This window comes from Petromyzon marinus, chromosome 39 (assembly GCF_048934315.1).
Source record: "Petromyzon marinus isolate PM22_M1 ecotype Great Lakes invasive population chromosome 39, UKy_Petmar_22M1.pri1.0, whole genome shotgun sequence".
Lineage (NCBI taxonomy): Eukaryota > Metazoa > Chordata > Hyperoartia > Petromyzontiformes > Petromyzontidae > Petromyzon > Petromyzon marinus.
The window spans coordinates 8402581-8425052 of NC_133705.1; the positions used below are offsets into that span (position 1 = coordinate 8402581).

Sequence of the window (22472 nt, forward strand, 5' to 3'; positions counted from 1 at the left end):
AATGTGTTGAGTTACCAAAAACAAGTGCATTGTGTTGGTAAACATCGTTTGCCAAACTGAACTCCTTGCAAACTCGCTACTAAAGTTATCTACGTTGCAATGCAAATTCAGGCATTTATACGCTAAACGCACCCGATTGTTGGTAACAAAATAGATGAGCAGATAATGCGTCTCCTTCATGTACCCTGCGTCTGTTGGGCCGATTCAAGTAGAGAACAATCTTGTCCGCTATGAGCCCGGTACCCGAGTGCGCCTCCCGTTCATGGCCAACACCAGTGACGTTTATCTGAACCAGTAGCTGGGCTTCCCCTAGGTAGACTCCGCCTCAAATGAGTACCTGGAGCTGTGTATAAACATCGCTACTAAGGAAGCCAAAGGAAGCCAAGGGCCGTGGTGCTGGCCATCCACCCCATCGTGTGCTGTGCTGGCATACGAAGATCTTCGCGAACAACTTGCCCAAAAAGTCTACAGGCTATGGAGGAATGTCATTTGTGTGTGTGTACGTGTGTGTACCATGTGATATTGACAGGGCTGGTTCAGTTGAACGTATACATCTTATGTGTACGTGCATTTCCGACGTGGGGCTACAGAGGCTTATCGATGTGAATTGGTTCATGAAAGGTATAAAGTAATTACGCATAAGCCTAAAAAAGTTAAGTTGCATTTCCTTCACACAAAGGTGTGGACCGTGAGAGATGACGATGGCGTGGGGAGATCTTCATCCAGCAGTGGACTGACAAAAGGCCGTGTTGCATTGCCAATGTCGAATTGTTCCTTCGCACAACATTAACGAGTCTTTCATCTCTCAAAAAACATCACATTACCAAGGAAAACACTCGCACCCAAAGACCAAGAAAGCGTCATTATTTTGTTAAAAGTATATTTCAGTTGATGAAGCGGACATGATCATAAGGGCAGCCCTGCACATTGTGCGCATGCCAAAACAGTACAGACTTGGTCGACGTCCCATGTCGTGATGTACAATACGGTACAGTATTATATATAAGACATACATCATATATAAGACATACATCATATACACATATATAAGACATACATCATATACACATATATAAGATATACATCATATACACATATATAAGATATACATCATATACACATATATAAGATATACATCATATATACATATCATTGCCAGCGTGGCTCCATGCTCGAATGGGCACTGGGAGGAGGTCCTGAGCCGGTGGTGGAAATTCCACATTACTATGACGGGGGCCATCCTTTTAGAGGGATCGTTGTCCAATGTTGATCTAACCTGGACCACGTGGTGGATAAGGTTATCAAATTTGGACCACGAAGCCCCGCCATAAATGGGCTATGCCTACCGATCATTGGTCCCGACGGACTCCCCATTGGCAACCACCGACTCTGCTAACCTCGCCCACGAATTATTTGGTGATGCTGCTGCTGCGTTGGCAGCGATGCACAATAACAAAACAAAAAAATCGCTTTCGTCAATAACACTATGGCCTTACAAATATATGAATAGGTGACGTCTCAGGCAATGGCCCTCTCTATGAAGAGGAGCCATTGCCCAAAACGTCGCCTGTATTTTTTTATTTCTTTTAAGGCAGATTGTTAGTTTTATCTCCCACTAATGTAGCCCTCACGCGTTCACAGGCGATCAACGTTGACAGAACCTGCAGCACGTGCAGCAAGTGGTCAGTGCCGAGTTTACAGATTGGATGGATGGTGGTGATTGGAGGTGTAACGAAGCATATTAATTTATATTGATGTATAATCTCACGATGATACATGCATTAAACCGGGTGTGTATGAATTCACGTTTTTCTATTCGGGTGTGCCGTATGCACACGGAAATTCAGCTGACCCCTGCAGCCACACTATCTTTACCAGTGTTAAAAACAATTTATTATTGAATCAACGCGACCCAGGACCGCCAACAGCGTGTGAAGCGGTACAGGTGACCATCTCAAATACCACGTGCTGTTTCTGCTCCACGCCAATACCACCCCGGTTCATATACACTATATACGCATGTATATCTTATATATATAGATTTATGTAACATGCATAGTCAGTTGAGTTGAGCATTAAAACCGCATCAGTTGATATCGAGCCTCTGTACAAGTATGAACATCAGCAGTCACGTGGCCCAGGAATTTCGAGTCGTCGTCCACTGCGGACAGATTCGAGTCACGTGGGTGCGGGGCTGCACGTGGGGGTTTGGGATCTCGGCATAGGGCCTTTTGCGCGTCAAGATGACGTTTACAATAGTGCACAATCTGCACAACGGCCCCTGTGATTGATACCAGCTCAAATGAGGGAAAGATTGTGGAAGTGTTGTTGTAAAGTCAGCAGAACAAGAAAAAAGGCAATGCGTACATTTTCTCCGGCTGTTAAGATTTGCCTCTTCAGCGAAAAAAAAATGCCTGGATTTGTGTTTTGTAAGTTTGCCCACTCTATTTTCTTAACGAGCTGTGTGTGCAATTAGAATCCAGCCGTTCCCGGCTTGTGTGTGCAGTCAACAGTCAGTCTCTATCTGCTGTAGGCGTGTGGTCAAGTACGTGGGGAGCCCTTCATCCAACGGTGAAATGATAAATGGCCGTACATTATTTTTTGTTTATCATCATATCTACCCAGAGCCAGGACCCTCCCTGGCTGTGCGGCGTTTCTCCTTCGGTGCACCAGCAGCCATTTGAAATTATTTCACTGCACACGCAGCAGCAGCAGCATGCAAGCAGCGTCCGCCTTCACCCAGCAGCTCAAAGCTCTCACCCCCCCCCCCCCCCCTTCTTCATGGTTCACCTACTCATGTCCCAACCATTCAGGCCCTCATCTGTTCAGCCTGGCCTATGAAGGACTTTAAAGCTCTGCCTCCGTTTTACCAAAGTTCTCGATCAAACATCGCATCCGATTCGTGAAATGTGTGCCTGCTATGAATTGTTCATTATAATCATAATTATCTTCATCGTAAGTTCTTGATTAAGTCCGATGGCTGTGAAGCTGGGGAAAAAATTGCTGCAAAAATAATGTCCATGTGTACCGACCGGAAAACTTAGTTCACTAGTAGGACAGCGCTGGAGTGAGAGAGCCACGTTCAGATCACGGCTTTTAAGCTGTGTGAGAGGAACAAAGAGCCTTGACGAAGGAATTAGCATAAAATTTAGCATTGAAAAGGCTAAATGATTAACTTGTGACTGGTCACAGAAATAGCTATGTTAAAAGTTAAAGCATACACATCCGCAGAGGCACCCATTGTTAAAAGGAATTAGCATAGAATTTAGCATTGAAATAGCTAAATTAAGGCATTCGCTTGTAGCTATCCGTGGTACGGAAATTTGAGGGTAAGAATCCACCCATTTTTTCACCATATAGCATTGTGATATATAACGACTTATGGTTGGTAGCTTAGCTGATTGGAGAATATAGAGTTTATTGATAACATGAAGGTAATTTATATTTTAGTTTTTATTGGTTCACTATATAGTACTGTGAATAGCTCAGATTTGTAGTCATTTCTGTGACCAGTCACTAGCAAATCACCCAGTTATTTCAATGCTAAATTCGCCTAGTTATTTCAATGCTAAATTCTCCTGTTTTGATTTGTACTAAGTGCCTCGGTGAATGTGTATGCTCTGACTTCAACGTAACTATTTCTGTAGCAGTTACAAGCGAATGCCTTAATTTAGCTATTTCAATGCTAAATTCTATGCTAATTCCTTTTAACAATGGGTGCCTCTGCGGATGTGTATGCTTTAACTTTTAACATAGCTATTTCTGTGACCAGTCACAAGTTAATCATTTAGCCTTTTCAATGCTAAATTTTATGCTAATTCCTTCGTCAAGGCTCTTTGTTCCTCTCACACAGCTTAAAAGCCGTGATCTGAACGTGGCTCTCTCACTCCAGCGCTGTCCTACCAGACAGTCTCGCTCCCTTCACCTGATGAAGGCCGCTTGTGTTGTGGCCGAAACGTCGTGAGAACATTATTGTGTTATTTTATTTTATCAATTTATTATTTTATTCTCATTCTACGTGACTTTACCGAAAGAACCAAAGAAGATGAATCATTGCAGTCACGAAAGCTTTAAATCGAAATTTAGTTCACTAGCTTTGCTAAACCATTTAACAATCGTCGAATATAAAAAGGTGTGAAAAAAATGAACACGACAGTAAAATAAAACTCTTGCAAAAGATGTTGTTGTTAAACAATTTAAACAAAAGAGATGTCTTCAAGCTTGTTGTGGTAAGAACTGAATCACAAGAGCTGCCGAGAAAAAAAAACGAAGACCATTTCGCAACCGCAGGGTCCAGTTCAAGAGTTCAAAGCACCAAGAGTTTAAAGAATTACCCGATTAAGCAAACGGTCACTACAATATTTGTTCATCCAGAAACATCTCAAGCCTCTATCTCGGGAGGGCTCCTGCATCATTGGGACGTTTGATCAATGTTATGAACGAGTGTTTGGGTGCGATATCGTCACAAGCTTACCCTGCTCATTGTTTTTTTCGGTAAAGTCACGTATGTAGAAATACAACAAAATTATATATTTTTTTGTTTTTTTTTAATATCATTTTATTGTATTTCTACATACGTGACTTTACCGAAAAAACCAATGAGTAATTTTATGCAGTCACGAAAGCTTTAATACTTTAAGCTTACCCTGGTTTATTTATTTTGCAGCACGCAGATGATAAACTCGCGTCTGGCTTGACAGTACGAACGAAGCCATGCTCTGTTACGCATATAAACACGTGTATTCACCTGAGTAATCGATTCCTAGATTGGCCTTCTAATGACCGATCCAAGAACCGATTTAAAGGTAAAAAAAAATCCATCAGTTTCCGTCTTCTATTATCACACCAATCGTCGCCATTGAAACCACCCTCCACGCACCCACACACGCCCGTAAAACCTCGGACCCACGTGGCATTTGTATTGCTCTTGCATGTACGCAGATGCAATTGTTTGATTAAGCTGCGGTTACTTAGCAGGGAGGGAAGATGTAGGCGCATTGGTTAAGAGGGAGAGATGGGGTGGGGGAGGCGAGTCTGTAAAGTTAGTTTGCAAGGTGAAAATACCTTTGGCTAGATATAATTGCAGAGCGCACACTCGCATGTATTAACGGATGATCCATACACTCTGCACCACGTGGTACAAAAACAAGGGCCTCGCCGACATCCGTTGCCATCACTGGTTTGCAAAAAAATATATAGCAGGTGGACGTTTCGGGCAATGGATCTTCTGCAGATCAGAGTGAGATAGGGCAGAGAGGTTGACCGATTTTAACATCGGGAGATGACATTTGACAACGAGAAACCTGAGAAAAATGGGATGTGTTGACAACGTTGGTGAATGAACGGTTTTTGAATTGACACGGTTAACAGTTTTCCACCGGTGGACATTACGCATCATGTGACCCGTGTAAGAGTCGGTGTTTTATCAAGGCCTGTGAAATCAAACCGATTTTTATTTACATTTGACGATTCATATACCGGCGACTGTGGATGTATTAAACTACGTGGACTTTATGCGTTGTGTTTTTTTTTGTTTGGAAAAGTTTAACCTTTTAAATCAATGACGGCAACACTCTTGGGGCTGCACTGGCAATAACGCAGAATCAAACATCGAAAACTAACACCACATAGATGAAAGCCTTCTTATTAAATACATAAAAATAAGTACTACACTCCTCCAACATAGAGCCACTGGCCCCGATTCAGAGCAATGAAAACTTTAAAATAGCGACTCCTGTAGGGCGTGAATCACGTGTTGATTGAAACTGTTTCCCCCTCCCCACCCGACTTGATAAGAAAAGTCCATTTGGAATCAAATGGTTTGTGCCGGATGGAAAGTAATTTTCTTTTCAAATCTTGACCGCTTTCCGATGTGGGAGAAATCACAATAGTGAGTGGGGTGGGGAACAGGGTGGAGCCGAGTCAGGATGAGGGCGAAAACGTTTTCTCCGAGGTTCATCAAAGGCGGTTCTCACCGCGGTGGTTTCTGCATCAAACCCCCGTTTGCCAGCAGTCGACCTGGGTTTGATGCCAATTTTGCCAAACTTTGTGGATGCCCTGCGCCCCTGTTGTGCGTCTACATCAAGCCAAGCTCGGGAAAAAAAATATGTTTAGTCAACGAATGTGACTTGGCAGGAATATTATCAAACATACTCCGTGTTTCCGGCGAGGAAACAAAAGCCTCGCCGGGTCTCAACGATTTTTTTTAAGCAGGGGACTTGTGTATTTGGTGTGTTAAGGCGGAATCCTTCAAAGTGTTTGGCATCTGTGGGAGGAAACGGGAGCAACCGTGAAAAAAAAACCCCACGCATATACGAAGGAAGATAAAACTAAAGTATCCCACGCAGTGAGGTTCGGCGATGTTCAATCCACTGTGGTGCAGTGCTGCCACCTTCTGTCAACAAAATTCCTTGAGCCACTCTTAAGTGGGAGTATGATAAATTGTGGAGCGTGTAAAAAATTTTTTAGATATTTAAAAGAAAAACCTTTGTACAATGTCAGGAATTAAAATTATTTGAAAGTCGTTTGCTGTAACGGGTCGTTAGATTTGCACAATGCCACGAACAACAGCGCCCCTTCTGGAGGCGTATACAGCGAAGACTCCACAAGTCCGTGCTACTCTAAGCCGCGCATCTTTAAATATGGAGTTCCCGCCCACAGGTCCACGGAAACTCCTAGACTCGTGAGGAGGAAAAAAGAATGCAAGAAAAAAATCGCGATTTTGCGCGAAAATTTCTCGTCGCTTTCAGTAGGTTTTTTTCTCCCATCGCAATGTATCGCCGATGAGAGCATCTCTCCCACATCGCAGCGCGGAATGGAGGAGTTTCACTGCAATCGCAGACCACAGCCATCATTATCCGATGTCAGATTCCGTTGATCCTTAAACACAGGCAGCTATGCTTCACCAGTGGTCGTAAACAAACTCACGTAAAAAAAAAGACGTACACACACACAAGATGCAGACGGGCAACCGGGGAAGGTTAAGTTATCCGCGCATGAGTTTGTCAAGGAAACATAAGCGGGTTAGAACAGACGATGAATTGACTGGTCAGAAGAGTAAAGTGGGCCTTGGGCAGGACACGCTGAAGGAAATGATGGCCGGTGGTGCGAGACCAAACGATGGAAGTGGTAGCCAAAAAAAAACCCACCACACCCCGGAGGATGTCCACAATAAAGCGGACAACCGAGGGCAAATGTTTATTTTTGGTGTAACTTATGAGCGTTCCTCCGGCCAAGTCGCAGCCGTCTCCGTTGGGCGTCTGCCGATAATTCTGCCCGGTCGTGCGAACTGCAACACCACTGCAAGTAGTACAAAATAAATAAACCACGCGTTGTTAATTAAAATGCAACCAAAATGTACACACGAACCTTGGCAACTAACTCGACATTCACTGTCGACGACAGATTAAGTCGATTTACTCCGTAAGTGGTTAGTTGCAACTCTTGTATATGTAAAAAAAAACCGTAAAGCTGTCAACAATTCACGATATTTGTACAAAAACATTTACATGAACCCAAGGTACAGGTACGTAATTGAGCAGTGGGGGCCCTGGGTGTCAAATTGTACAATATAATACTCTTTGGTTCTTTCGGTAACGTCACGTAGGTATAAAATAAAACAAAATAAATGGCGACGTTTCTGGCGCGGCACGCGTTCAGTCATCCCACCTGACGATGGACGGACGCTTGTGTTGCGCCCCAAAACGTCGCTATTTATTTTCTGCCTACGTGACTTTACCGCAAGAACCAGAGAGTATGGATTCCTGCAGTCACGAAAGCTTCAAATCTAGATTGTACAATATAATATTGGTGGTGGGAGCAAAGTAAAAGCCAGGGTTGCAATTTTAGAGGTTGTACCGACGAACCTAGAGGCTGCATTGATAGGTCACCAGTGACCTTCGGCAGCGGTGTGATGATGCAGCCTCACCAATTCAAATATGTTCTTATGCCGACGATACAATGTTTTACAATCTAGGCAAATTGTACGAACTTCTTTTGCTAGGGTTACATTTGGGCAAACAGAGAAAACCAAACTGTACAAACGAAAACAGAAAAAGGAAAGCAGAAATCGATACGCGCGAGATTATACAAATGAGACAAACGGGACTGAAGTTTGGATGGAATCGCTGGGCTGGTGGTGATTGGTTGCAGGCTGATTCGTTCAGTCACGGAAGGCTTCCTCCTCTCTCTCTCTGTCGAGGTTTCTGTATTCGGCTGCATTTTAAAAAAAGACGTGCAAGCGTTTCGTACACTGGCGCAGAATTTAGTTTCTTCCCACACCGAAAACCTGGCGAGGCTGGTGAAAAACCAGAATTCCTATTCAAAAAGAGGACCACTGTTAAATTAATATCGTCAATAAATACGGCAAAAATAAGGCCGTGATACACTCGGGCCGGGTTCTTATTCAACTGGTGGCCCACGCACCAAACGTGGCCCACGAAAGATTCTAGGAGTGGCGTCGCAGAGCTCTCAGTCCATAAGCCAGAGCAGAAATCGGTAACCACCCAACTTTAGTAGTCCCCATTTATTTATACGGCCAACACGAGTGAATTACTTGATGACCCCGTTATCGCATAATTCACTGTTATTGGCCACAAAGCCATTGGAACCACTAAAGTTCCACCACCTGAGGTTGGTACCGACAGGTGAATTATATGGCCCGGTTTCATGGACCATTTCGCCAGCCAAGAGATAAAAAGGGATGAGGTGAGAGATAAACAGGAGAGATCTCGCGACAAATGGTGCACAGCGCTCGCGCGTACAAATGTTATGACGTCCAATGTACAGGTGGTGTTATGACGTCACGCGTCCTGCTAAAGCAAGCCGCGTTTATTGTGGCCTCCTGCACTTGGGCTAATATAGAGCAAGTGTCACGGTTACCATACACCGCCCAACAGTCACCGAAGCATTTGCTATCGTACCAGACAGATCACCGTCATGCTAAGCCATTGCTATATAAGTTGCCGTTGAAGAATCCACGATATCATTGAATTGCCAGCCGGAGACAAACTGCCTTTAAATTGTCCTCCTCCAAGAGTTTATCGTGGCCTTATATTGCGTACCGATACAAACCGTGGTGTCAGGACGTGGATTTCAGGAGGCGTCTCTTTGTCACGGTGGAGAGCTGTGTACGTTCCCAACCGCTGCTGGGCAATAAGCGACATGGCCGACGAATGGTCATCGCGCCCCGCGTGGCCGCCTTGCCTTAGCAGCAGCAGCAGCAGAAGCTCGTTATCGTAGGTCGTCAAGCGCATGCACAGAACAGCTGTCGACCGCTTGCCATTTCACTCGTCCGTCAATAATTTACGTTTCTCCTTCGATCGGAAGTCCTTTTTATTTTTTTTGTCCAGGCCAAAGTTCTCTCTTCTCAAATCCCAGTTGCGTAGCGATCCTCCGGACTTGGCCGACGCGCCGTCGTCAGCTGCATTACGACCGTGCGGACCGAACTTCTTATCCGCGAGTCGACGGCCGGCAAAGAAACTGTCCTGGAGCGAGGCGTTTGCGGGAAATTTGCTTCCCCGGCGTTCCATTTAAAGAGGCGCCTCCCCCCTCTACAGTCAGTCATCCATCTCGCCAACAACACGTGCTCTTGCAACCACTTTTTGGACGGAACACGTACACAGCCCTTGATGACGGGTGCACGTGGTTCAGTTAAGTGCAATAACGTTTTTTTTTCATTTGGCGCGATCATCGCTGATCGGAGCCCGTGGTGATGCACCCCCCCCCCCGCCTCTCCTCCCTCCCAACTTCGCCACCCTCACCCCGTGTGGAGACTGGGCGTCTCGAAGAGGCGCTGGCTCGGCGCTGCAACGTAGCGGCTTACGCCCTCCGCCGCCTCGCCCGATTGGCTCCATTGACGCCGAGTATGGAAAGCGTCCGTAACAAATGTTTTATTTTAAAGCCAGCTTGCCCGGGCCGCCGGCGCGCACAGCAGCACCGACAGCGGCTCCGGCCAGACGCCAGAACGCGGAGGGAATTTAACAAAACGGCAACAACAACCCAACGCGGAAAAAGGATGAGCGATCAGCAACTCCCGTTGTCATGCTTTCCCGGGGCGACGGCATGGGAGTACCGTGCAGCAGCAGCAGCAGCACATGCAGCGACGGTGGGGGGGTGGGGGGGAAACTGGGTGGACGCCCACTGGCTCGCTATCTCACTGGCTCGTACGCGTGCCAAGCCTGGCCGGGAAGGCCCGAGGCGGTCATCTAGCGGGCTACATCGTGAGCGAGTGGCGTCTTTTGGTCATAGGTGAGGTCGTGGGCCACGGGAGGCGAGGGCGAAGGGAGGTGTGGGGGAGGGGGGGCAGGCAGAACGGTGGGACGAGCCCCTGGGTGGCGAGGGTGGTGCGGTTTCATCCCAGATGCCGTGAGTATGCGAGAACGAGTGTGTGTGTGTGTGTGTGGTTGCTGCTGCCTCGTGTGTTTTAGAGTGGGTCTGTTAAGTGTTATGCTCTCAGGACACTTGCCATTGAGACTATTCTGCTCTCCGAGTCGCCACCTGGTTAAAAACCCCCAAAACAAACTAATATAAGTACACGCAGGTATGCACAAAAGGTACGTGTGTATGTGTACCTTTGCACATACACACGGGTGTTTGACTGTAAGCGTTTGAGAAGGGCAACGAGCAGGAATTGAGTCCAACGAAGTACGCTTCAAAGCAGGTCGACCCGTAAGTGCTTGCACGAGTGTGTGATCGCGTGCATACGTGCGCGCGCACGTGTCCGGATAGCGCGTCCGGGATTTGTACTTGTGTCCAGGCGTACGTGGCCCGTGAGTTAACGGCACTTCGCCCCAACGTTACGTATGGCTATAGAGGGGAAGCCGCTCTGCCTCTTCGTGCGTGTATAGGCGACTTCACGAGCGCATTCACGAGCGCATGCACGAGCCCTCTCGCGTCTGCGCGCCCGCCCGCCCGCCCGCCGGGGCCCAGGGGCGCGCGCGTGAGCGGCAATCGGGCCGCCCACGGCCAGCCTACACGCGCGTGGGGATGACCAGGGTTGGTGGTAGTGGTGGTGTGGCTGGTGGCTGGTCGGGGGCAGGATGGGTTCCGGGTTGGGGACCGCCAGCTCCTCGACCCTAACAGCGATAGTCCTTCTTGTTGTACGGCTTGTTTCCCAGGATGCTGTCCAGCTCCGTCACCACCTGAGCGGTCAGCTTCGGAAGCACCTGCCGCGCACCGAACAACGGGCGCGGGGTCAAACCCGAGCGCGGCACGGCGGCACGGCGGCACGGCGGCACGGCGGCACGGCGGCACGGCGGCACGGCGGCACGGCGGCACGGCGGCACGCGGCGCTCCCCCGAGAGCGTGGAGCTCTGGAAGCGAGGGTTGTCGGATGGTGCCGAGATGACGTGCGCAGGGGGTGGGGTGGGGGGGGGGGGGGGGCGCCTCACCTGGATGGCGCCCAGATTCTCAATGAGCTGCTCCGTGTTGGATGCTCCGAGCAGCACCGAGCTCACGCCCTCGTTACGCAGGCACCAGGCTGCTCGCGCACGCACGGGCACAATCGCGGGCATGCAAACCACATGCAAATCATCCGATACGAGGAAGCCACTGGAGCTACGCACTTTCAAACGTGGATTTAAAACTCATTTCTTTAGAACTGCTTTTTGTGTTTAGTTTGTTGGCCTTCCCCCGCACCTCCAATTGGCATGGTTGGCTGCGCAAACACGCACACGACACACGACACGAACGCACGAATACACAAGCGCACTCGCACAGGCACCAGTGCGCACGCACAAACAAAATTGGGTGAACACCATTCCCTGCTGCCTTTTGCCTCTGCCACCAATGTGCACACAGGGCAACGGATACTCGACACAAGGGAAGCCCTCTGTGCCCTGTGGGTACGACCTGCCCTGTGTCTTGTGGGTTACACCTTTGCCCTCTGTGCCCTGTGGGTTACAACCTGCCCTGTGCCTTGTGGGTTACACCTTTGCCCTCTGTGCCCTGTGGGTACAACCTGCCCTGTGCCCTGTGGGTTACACCTTTGCCCTCTGTGCCCTGTGGGTACAACCTGCCCTGTGCCCTGTGGGTTACACCTTTGCCCTCTGTGCCCTGTGGGTACAACCTGCCCTGTGCCCTGTGGGTTACACCTTTGCCCTCTGCGCCCTGTGGGTTACACCCTGCCCGGTGTCCTGCACACACCGTGTGCCCCACACTGCGTCCCCCGCGTCCCCCTCACCGATGGAGAGCTGAGGCAGCGTGCAGCCGAGCCTCTCCGCCACCATGAGGATCTCCTTGAGCTTGGCCTGCTGTCGGCGCCCCTCCTCGCTCGTGATGCGCTCCTTCAGCCACTGGTAGCCCTGCCGCACGTGAAGGCAACGGGGCTGCGGATTAGTCACGTGACGCAGGTAACGTCGTCGCGTGAGACTCTGGTGACGTCACAGCACGCGTGACATCGCGGCTGTTGCTATCGTATTTTTCACATCTTCACACTGCATACAAACAAGAGAAAGATCCCCCCCCCCCCGTATAAGCTTTAACAGACTGTTAGGGCAAATGCTATTGAGTAGCAGCACCTACGAAGGCCGGCACAGCACAGGAGGGGGTGGGTGGCCAGCAACTCGTCCGGATGCCTTTGTCTCCCCAGCTGATGTTTATACATCACACCAATTTAACACCACGTAGGCTTTCGCGACCAATATTATTCATAATAAACTGATTACTAACGTAGCATATAATTGCAATAACACACATTACAAGTAATTACTAATCTACAACTCAATTCTAGATTTGAAACTTTCGTGACTGCAAGGATCCATACTCTTTGGTTCTATTCGGTAAAGTTACGTAGGTAAAAAAATAAAACAACAAAAATCACGACGTTTCGGCCACAACACAAGTGGCCTTCTTCAGGTGAAGGAACAGAACTGTCGGGACGACAGCACTTCAATGACCGCTGCTAAGATTCGCAGCGTCTTTTAAGCTCGGTGGGAGGAGCAGGGCGCCTTGACCAAGGAGTTTACATATCAAAAATAGCTGTGTTAAAGTGTTGAAACAGCAGGGTGTTAAAGTCAGAAAATTAGCTGCGGGATTAGCATGTTTTTGTGTAGAGGGTGTGGAGGATGGGTCACTGTGTGTGTGCAATAGAAACGGAAAAAAAAATAAAGATCGGCAAGAATGTGCTGTCAGGGGAGAGTAGAAAAAACGGTTTAAAAGAAAGTTCGGAAGGAATATGCTTGGTATACCATCACTTGAAATTGCTGTTAGAAATTAGTTGACGTTTGGTATGATTTAAAACGTCTTTCCAATGGTTGCTTAATTTGAAACCATCCTCTCGGTTGAAGTTATGTCTGTGTTTGTATATCTGAATGGCTTCGTGGACAAATCTCTGGTGATAACCTGTAGGTTTACAGAGAACCTTGGTATCGGAGAAGACAATCTCATGATCACCCACAGCGTTGTAACAATGATCAGCCACAGCAGATGAATTCGTTCTGCCGTGTTTCAGATCTGATTTGTGCTCGCGAATTCGGTCAGAGATATGTCGTTTCGTCTCCCCGATTAAGCAATCACCGCAGGTACAACTCAATTTGTAAACTCCGGGGTACTGTAAGTCAGGGATGACATCTTTTACGGATGGGATCAGGTCACGGATTTTGTGTACTGTATTGAACCGGACCAGGATCTTGTGTTTGTTTAGAATTTTGGAGATCTTTTTAGTAACGCCTGCTATATATGGTAGTGTGATGGTTTTGACCGGAGTATCAAGTGGTTGTTTCTGTATGAATCTACAACTCATTACTAATCATAACAATTGACTGATTACCCATCTATTATATAATTACAATACCCCTCCGCCTCAAATCACTGCACCTGACTGAGTTCAATGATGACGTCACTCTGCTGCTGCTCTATTTAAGACCGGGAGCAAGTAAGGGCTTCACTATTCTGGCAAATTGCCCAATGATGCTGGATGTAATTACCAGCAAAACGTCGTACTCAGAAATTGTAAATGTTGTGGATTCATTTTTCAACACACCGGTGGGCTAAAGCAGTGAACCATTTGTCTTTTGTCAACGTGACACTTTTTGTGCCGATTGGCCGTGTCGGGTGGTGGAGGGTTACGACACATTTATAAATAACGCGATCTAACCCAAAAACGTTTATTATTGACATCACACCAAGTACTCATTCGAGGTTGAGTCGACCTCGGAGGGGCCCAGGACCGGTTTAAATATTCATCACTGTTATTTGGTTGCGAGCGGGAATCGAACTCGGGTCGCCGGGTTCGTAGTGCGGCGTGCTGACCGCTGCGCCACCACTCCCCAACTGCGCGCGAATGAACACACGCAGGCACCACGCCACACGGCCGCGCCCTCACCTTGAGCGAGGCACGCGAGTACATGGGGATCCCGTCCTCGTACTTGCCCGTAATGATCCCGCACGCGAGCGGGGACCAGGTCATGGCTCCGACGCCTACAAAGAAAAGAAAGATCCCCCCCCCCCCACCGTATAGCCTGAATAGACTGTCGGGGCAAGTGCCGCACCTATGAAGGCCGGCACGGCACACGACGCCTAAGCAAGCACGCACCGAGGGGGTGGGGGCAGGAGGGAGCAGAGGAGACGGTTGAATCGAGTGACTGTGGGGGGGGGGGGTTAAATTCGGCTCAACTTTTATTTGACTTTTTAAATTGTATTTTTACCAGGTAAAGCCCATTGAGCTATTATCTCTTTTCCAGAGGCGACCTGTTGTCAGACCTGTTGTCAGGTCGCCTCTGGGAATTTATAGTAGCCAAATCATAAGAATAGGTTTCCCCCTTTTTTCTGGCAACAAAACAGGTGTTAAGATTTCGATTTAAAGCTTTCGTGACTGCAGGGATTCATATTCTTGGTTCTTTCGGTAAAGTCACGTAGAAGGGAAACAATAAAATAATAAAAATATAAAGCAATAAAATTCTCACGACGTTTCGACTGCAACACAAGCAGTCATCATCAGGTGTGAAAACCACAGCAAGAAAGTTTGTGTTTGCTGTGGTTTTCACACCTGATGATGATGATGATGATTGCTTGTGTTGCAGTCGAAACGTCGTGAGAATTTTGTTTTATATTTTTATTATTTTATTGTTTCCCTTCTACGTGACTTTACCAAAAGAACCAAGAATATTTATAATCGTGTTAAGATGTTAAAACACCAAACTGAAACCTTTTGCAAGGAATCGTGTCTGCATTAACCACATATACTTGTGGTGAAAATACAAACAAAAAAACATGCTCTGACAGTATATGCATTGTCTTTAAAACTGATTGGTCCACACCAGAGACAGCTTTCTTTCGAGCCTAGTCTCGAACAGTGTAAGACCAGAGGACGCCAAAAGGTTTCAGTTTGATGTTTTAACATCTTAATACCTGCTTTGTTGCCAGAAAAACGGGGAAAACCCTAGTCTTGTATTTTGACACTGGCAAAGGAGCCAAATAATCTTTGACACACGTTGGTTCGGAATGCAGAGGGGAAAACCGGAGGTTCAAGAGGAAAATCCACGCGAGCACCACGGGGGAAAGAGAACACGGGGAACTCCAAATACACAACAGGCATCGTCGGGGTCTGGGATCGAACCCTCGACCTCCTGCGTAGCAGGCGAAGGAGACGACATCTCCTCTCCGCCTGTGCGCTGGCCACTTGGTGAGCACATGGAGACTGCGAAAGCGAGATTCCCAAAAAAAAAAAAGACCAACCGATTCTTGAATTGAATCGGAAACCCTCAATCGTGACAATTCATCGAATCGCCGGAGGGTTGAATATATTGACACGCTTGGCGAGAGCCGCACGCCAGTTACATGCGTGGCACAGGTGCGTGTCGTGCGTCGTGTGTGTGTGCGTGCTTGCGATGAGAATTTGCCTTCTCAGTGGTCTTTGTACCTCCTCCACCCACGATCTCTGACAGCACCACAGCACGATGCTATAACTCGGCTAATGGAGATCTGGCGGGACCTGACGGGTTACTGACGGGTTACTCAAGGGACCTGGCAGGACCCAGCAAGGCGCGGACCGCACAGCTATGGAGAGTAAGCGAGGTGCACGAGTGAGCGAGCGAGCGAGCGAGCCACTCCCCGGACACGCGAGAGCGGTGCTCACCGATCTTGTGGTAGAGCTCAGGCAGCTGCACCTCCACCTTCTCGCGCTGGAACAGGTGGTACTCGGCCTGCTCGCACACCGGCGGGATGAGGTTGAACTGCCGTGCCACCGAGTACGCCTCCTGCACACGTACACAAAGACCCGCCCATATAGCCTTTAACGGACTGTTACGGCAAGTGCTGGAAAGCGAGCACATATGAAGGACGATATGGCACACGAGAGGGTCGCCAACACTACATCACCACTGTCTCTCCAGTGGTGATGTTTTACACACTCCAAAAGGTACTCATTTAAGGCCGAGTCGACCGAGGGGAAACCCGGGACTGGTTCAGATAATCGTCCGTGAGCAGAAATTGAACTCGGGTCGCCGGGTTCATAGCGCAGCGTGCTAACTGCTGCACCACCGCTCCCCACGTACACACATGCACGCACACAAACGTACATAGGGGTGAGCAAGCATCACTGAGAATCGAGATTCTTCCATCTGTCCACTTCCCATGACCAGGTGAAGGTTCATTGGGGCATCAGCCTCAAAGATCAGCCCATCACAGTTTGCGATGTTATGAATTAAAGCCTTCCGTGGGAGTCACGGTTTTCCAGTCCCTTTCAAGAAACTTAAGAATTCTGCCAAGCGTAGTTAACGATCTAATTTAATATCGATGTTTGTGCGGTGTGCAGTCATTGGATGACAGTCGACTCGGTACACTTGAGGGCACGGTTTAATCGCAGGCAGTTGAAACCAGGATTCAATGCGCGTGCGTACAGCACTTGCTCCAAACGTCTATTAAAGACTATACACTGGAACTCGTCTCTTTTATTCTTATCTATGTGTACATGCATGCACACGCATGCGTCTAGGCATGCGTGTTGGCAAGTGTATAGCCACGTGTGCATATTTATATGGGCACGTGCGTAAGTAGACAGGTGTCGAGCGCGTACCATAATCTCCATGGCACTCCATCGAGACGTGCCCCAGTACATGGACATACCCTGGTTGATGACGTACGTCATCGCCCGGACAATCTCTGTGCCACGCAAACGACACAAACACACACGCGCGCACACACACACACACACAGATGGTACATACGCGCACATGCACACGGGCGTGCGTACACACAAGCGTCGTGACGAGCGGTTGTGTCGTTATTAAGAAGCGCAACGTCAAATTCACAGCAAAAACACGCGCGCGCGTGCGTTCATGCATATGCTTTTGCATGCTGATGCACGCACCCACGTACGCACGCACGCAACAGACGCACGTGCGCAAAAAGCCATCGCGAGCGAGCTGCTGCTGCTGCTGGAAATCCAAAGCCGAGGGTTCACAAGTTTCCCAACTTCCACCGCCGCGCTCCCCCCATTTGTTTACAGCGGGAACGCTCGGCCCTGTGCGCGAGAGCGGCTTGCGCTCGCTCGTGGAGGGGGTAGGCGCGGGGGGGGTGGTCGTCACATCGGCAACGGACGGCAAAGGAGACTCGGAGACGCGCTGTGCTCCAGCGGGGTGAGGGGGGGGGAGCGGGGGGAGAGGTTTCGCCGCGTTGGTGGCCACTACAACAACAACAACACGGCCACACCAGGGACACGTCGTACTCGAATTGTAAATGTTGTGGGTTTACCCTCCAACACACCGGCGCGCGGAAGTAGTAACGCACTGGCACGTTTTGTTTCAGTGACAAACCTTACTGACGTACTCTTTGGTTCTATAAATGTTCACCTACGTGACTTTACCCAATAGAACCAAAGAGTATGGATCCTAGCAGTCACGAAAGCTTTAAATCTAAAACCTTACTGAATTGGCTGCGACGGGTGGCGGCGGACATAACGACAATTATATTCACGCGATCTACACCCAATTTTTTTTTTCATTACGGAGCTCACCACCGATGTAAGCCGCTGTGGGGGCAAACGAACCCAGTTTCGCTGGATTCGTCGAGCAACTGCGCCAATTTTGCCCAAAGCTTGTTCGTCACTCGCTTTTACGGCTCGGGAACTAAAAGCCGTGAGCAAGCTCCCTTATACGAGCGACGCACCCCCACAACGTGTTGAAATAAAACGAACACAAAAAAATTCCACTCTCTAAAATGCGTAGAAACGGGTGGCAACCGAACTTGCTCAACCCGACACAGTGGGGGGTCTCTGGGGGGGGCATGGGCATCATCCAGCAGTGGAACAAAGCAGGAAACACTCCCCACACACACAGCAATCGGGGGACCTACTTGCAGTGCTGTTATTGCACCTCTCAAACACAGTTGCTCTATTTCCACGTACTAAATGCACGCCGACTCGAGAGTGAGCCATGGGCTATTGTTATTTTATTGGCAAACAGGGGAAATTCGGGAGGTTGAGGAAACTGTTCTGGTGAATATTACCTACATCCTCTCACACCGGTAAGCTGGATGGATTTTTCTCCGGGACCTCCGGTTTTTCCCCAATCCACATTTAGAATCAACGTCATGCTGTTTAGGATATTTGGCTGCTATAGATTTCCACGTGATAAGCCCCTTCGCTGACACTATCATTTGTGATGGTCAGGTCGTTTTTGAAAAAGACCTATATTGCTCTGTGGGCCCTTACCTGGTAAAAAAAAAATTGTTACATGCACATTTAATTTGTTGCTCCCGAAACCTTTTCCCCGATGAATTATTTGAAATGAATCCAAAGGCCGGCGGTGTTTTCATTGGGAGTGGACGTGGATGGTGGTGGTGCGCCTGATGAATATTTCACGATGTTTGCTGCATTTGTGTGGCGTTATAAAAATAATTTGAAGAGGTTTGCACTTAACATTCCTTTCTCTAGATTTAAAGCTTTCGTGACTGCAAGGATTCATACTCTTTGTTTTTTTCGGCAAAGTCACGTAGGTAAAATAAAATAAATGAAAACTAAATTAAATCACGACGTTTCGGAGGCAACAACACGCTTCCTTCTTCAGGTGGAAACAGTCAGAGCAAAATTGCTGTATCAGGTGAAGAGAGCTCTAAGATACCCGAGATTATATACAGTTAAGGGAAGGGGGGGGCACAGAGATTGTCCGGGCGATGACGTACGTCATCAACCAGGGTATGTCCATGTACTGGGGCATGTCTCGATGGAGTGCCATGGAGATTATGGTACGTGGTCGACACCTGATGACGATTGCTTGTGTTGCAATCGAAACGTCGTGATTTATTTTACCTACGTGAGAGTATTCTCTTCTCTTCTTGTCCTCGCAAAGTCGGAGCAATGAGCCAGTGCAGTCCAGAACTGGGCTTTGAATACATGCAGCCGTTCTCAATCACAGAGAGATTTTTCGACTCTCTCTCGAGTGTGATCCTCACCAGTGATTATATGGGGGGGGGGGGGGGGGGGAATCGTGTGATTATTTAAAATACTCCGTGAAAAAATACATCCTAGCCTCACCTCTCTGATCAACTTACATGAGGGTCAGGTGGCTGGGATTTAACCAGTGAAAATTTTAAACCAAACTTTGTATTTTACCAGGTAAGGCCCACTGAGCTATATAACTCTCGTTTTAGAAGCGACCTGGCCACAAATTATAGCTCAACGAAGTGGCTTATCACGTGGAAATTTATAGCAGCCAAATAGCCTAAACGCATGATGTTGATTCTAACTGTGGAGGGAAAAACCGGAAGACCCGGAGAAAAATCCACGCGACCACGGGGAGAACATGCAAACTTCACATATACAGACGTGAGGGTCGGGATCGAAACCACGCCCCCTCCTGTATACCAGACGAGGTATTTAACATTCTGCCACCGTGGCAAATTACAAACTGTTTTGTAATTGGTTAACGTTTTATCGTTGGTAAGCAGCATTATCCGCAAAACATTTGGCAGGCGAGCCGCGTGCATGTCCGTCACGGGAAGGGCACACGGCTCGCTGCGGGGGATGTGGAGTTCTCGGAGGGAGCGCGCGCCCGTGACGTTGCGATGACGTGCCCGTTGGGTTTTGCCTGTCGTTACCATTGTGATGACGCAGTGGCTTGGCTGGGAGGGGGCGGGGGGGGGAGCCCGCTAGGGCGAGTGGGGTCAGAAAGAGTTGGGACTAAGCCTTTGAATTTTGAATATCGGGGCACCCTTTTTGTATAAACTGTACCGTATAGAATATGCAAACATTTAATGAAGAAGCACCTCATACGTTTACTCTGAGCGCATCCTCCGATGAGCACGGTTGGCTACGTGCTCAGCGGAAAGAAGTTCAACGTACATCCTATGGCAGCCACCACCAACGGCTGCAGTCCAGTCGACAGTTAAAATACACGGCTCTGCGACAATCCACTGTCTAATAGCGGGCTCCCACCCCCGTGGCAGTGTCAGCCTCATGGAGGTTGTTTGAACGACACATCACCATGGCCTTGTCAGTGCGGCATGGTGAAGCAGGGGCCCCAAGGCCGCTTCAGATATCGCTCGCCACTAACGTTAGCCACGGCCGGCAATCGGTGAGTCAGGTCACCTGTATTATGTACGTTATCGAAATTCTTTCGCACCGTACGTAGTCAACCGTGGCTAATCGGAGGTGCACGAGGACGACAAACTAAACAAACAAAAAAAGCACTTCTAAAGAAATGAATGTTCAATCTAAATTCAGAAATGCATGGCTTGTTTAACAGCACGGTGGCTTGTTGAACCACTCCCCCCCTCCGCCGACACCGCCCCGATCCACAAGTGAATTTCATGCAAACGCGTTCCCTCCGTTGCTCCTCCGAAATAATGAAAGAGAGGCACCGAGTGAACTGGCGCGAGCGTTTGTTTACACGTTTCATTGTGCAGTTTTTTGTTTTCCGTGGGTGTGCGCTGGGTGTGAGAGCGGCGCGGAGCTCCGGCTCCCACAAGCCCCGGTGGGGCTCCATGCGCCATCATTCCCGCCCCTCTCCCTGACGCAGCATCAATCGCGAGCACTCGCTGTCGTGGAGCGACACTTGATTTTTCTAAAGGCATTTATTTTTAAATCAACGTGACGTACTTGTTTGCATCAACATCCTAAAACATTCACAAAATTTTACAGGAAAACTACCGTCGTGTTTTTCTTTTCCTTAAAATATAACGCCGCAAATGACATTTTCCGAGGAAAAGCTTCACCGCGGGGCTAAATTTGTTCTCAGGAGGGTCTTGCCCAGGGATGTTTAGCTCATCCCAAGCTCCGAGTCATCGCTTTGCACTGTCGCAGAGGAAACCGCAGCGTCCGGGGAAAACCTGCACGTATCGCATGAACCTGAACACTCCACTCAGCCTTCAGCAACCTGTGTTGCTGTACTACTTGCTGTAGAAATTGTCCTAATTCTTGCTGCAGGCGGATGTCTCGTGTACTCTGTGGTGGAACGATTCACTAGAGCGCGTTAATGGACACAATTGACCAGAATTTAAAAATATTTTTTTCTGACAGACTAAGCTTTAAACTCATGTCGGACAGCCCGTCTACTAGGCATGTAGCATTGCTTCGATTAAATACATTTAAATTGATTATACTCAACGTACAACGCTTGCAATTGTGCTTACAATAGTAGATTATATATGCCAACAATGTGCTCGGGTTACATCTCGGCTAATGGAGCAAGCATAAACGGACCAAACTATGGAGAGAATGAGGCGAAGCAGTGAAGATTCTTCATTGAATCTTGTTCCCAAAATCGAGGCAATTTGCGAAATTGCTGCAGGGCCGATGACTCGCCGCTTCTGTGACTTGTTACGATTCAAGGACAGGTCGCAATTCGATTCACGAATTAATATTGTTGTTTATTGCTACGGTTAACATTTCAGCCTTGAGTGGCTGCGGAGGGCACGAGAGCCCGTGGCATAAAGCATACACGAATCGCTAAAACATCAATTCTTAACACGTGCAAGTAATCGCGCGAATCATGGACGTAGGAATGTTAATAGGGTGCCACGGAGGCGAGATGTGAACTACCTCGCCTGGTATACAGCAGGTCGTGGGTTCGAGCTCAACCCTGACACCAGTATATTTGGAGCTTGCATGGTCTCTCTCGCCGTGGTTGCGTGGATTTTTCCTCCGGGTCCTCAGGTTTTTCCCTCCACAGTTAGAGACATGCGTTTGGAGTATTTGGCTGCGAGAAATTTCCAAATGATGAGCCACTTCGTTCAGATATCATTTGTGGCCAGGTCGCGTCTGAAAGAGCCGTGTAAGCTTAGTGGGCCTCACCTGGCAAAATGAAAATAGTTCGAAAATATATTCACACGTGCATCTCCACCTACTGCGTGTTATAAGACAACAGTCACGTGCCGACGGCAGGGGCGGAGCTACAGGGGGGGCAGGGGGGGCTTAGCCCCCCCTGAAATTTTGGGAAAGTCGGAAATAGGGATATCCGGCTGCTGCAAAATGCTGGCTGCCACCTTGTGCTGCCCTACAGGCTGCTCGAGTGGCAGCCTTTCGAACTTATTAGCCA

General features: G+C 48.4%; 1 protein-coding gene across 8 annotated transcripts in view; it reads right to left on the reverse strand.

Annotated features, from left to right (window-relative positions):
- Window positions 1–863: 863 nt before the first annotated feature.
- The window catches only part of KCNAB2 (potassium voltage-gated channel subfamily A regulatory beta subunit 2), a 133074-nt gene continuing 111465 nt past the window's right edge, over window positions 864–22472 (reverse strand). For all 8 annotated transcript variants that reach the window (XM_076072904.1, XM_076072906.1, XM_076072905.1 and 5 more), the window contains 6 exons: window positions 17015–17100; window positions 16076–16196; window positions 14324–14418; window positions 12182–12302; window positions 11391–11479; window positions 864–11165 (listed from right to left, as the gene is read on the reverse strand). In XM_076072904.1, the coding sequence (XP_075929019.1) occupies window positions 11076–11165; window positions 11391–11479; window positions 12182–12302; window positions 14324–14418; window positions 16076–16196; window positions 17015–17100 (602 nt within the window). In that variant the 3' untranslated portion in view covers window positions 864–11075. The remainder of the gene's footprint in view (window positions 11166–11390; window positions 11480–12181; window positions 12303–14323; window positions 14419–16075; window positions 16197–17014; window positions 17101–22472) is intronic.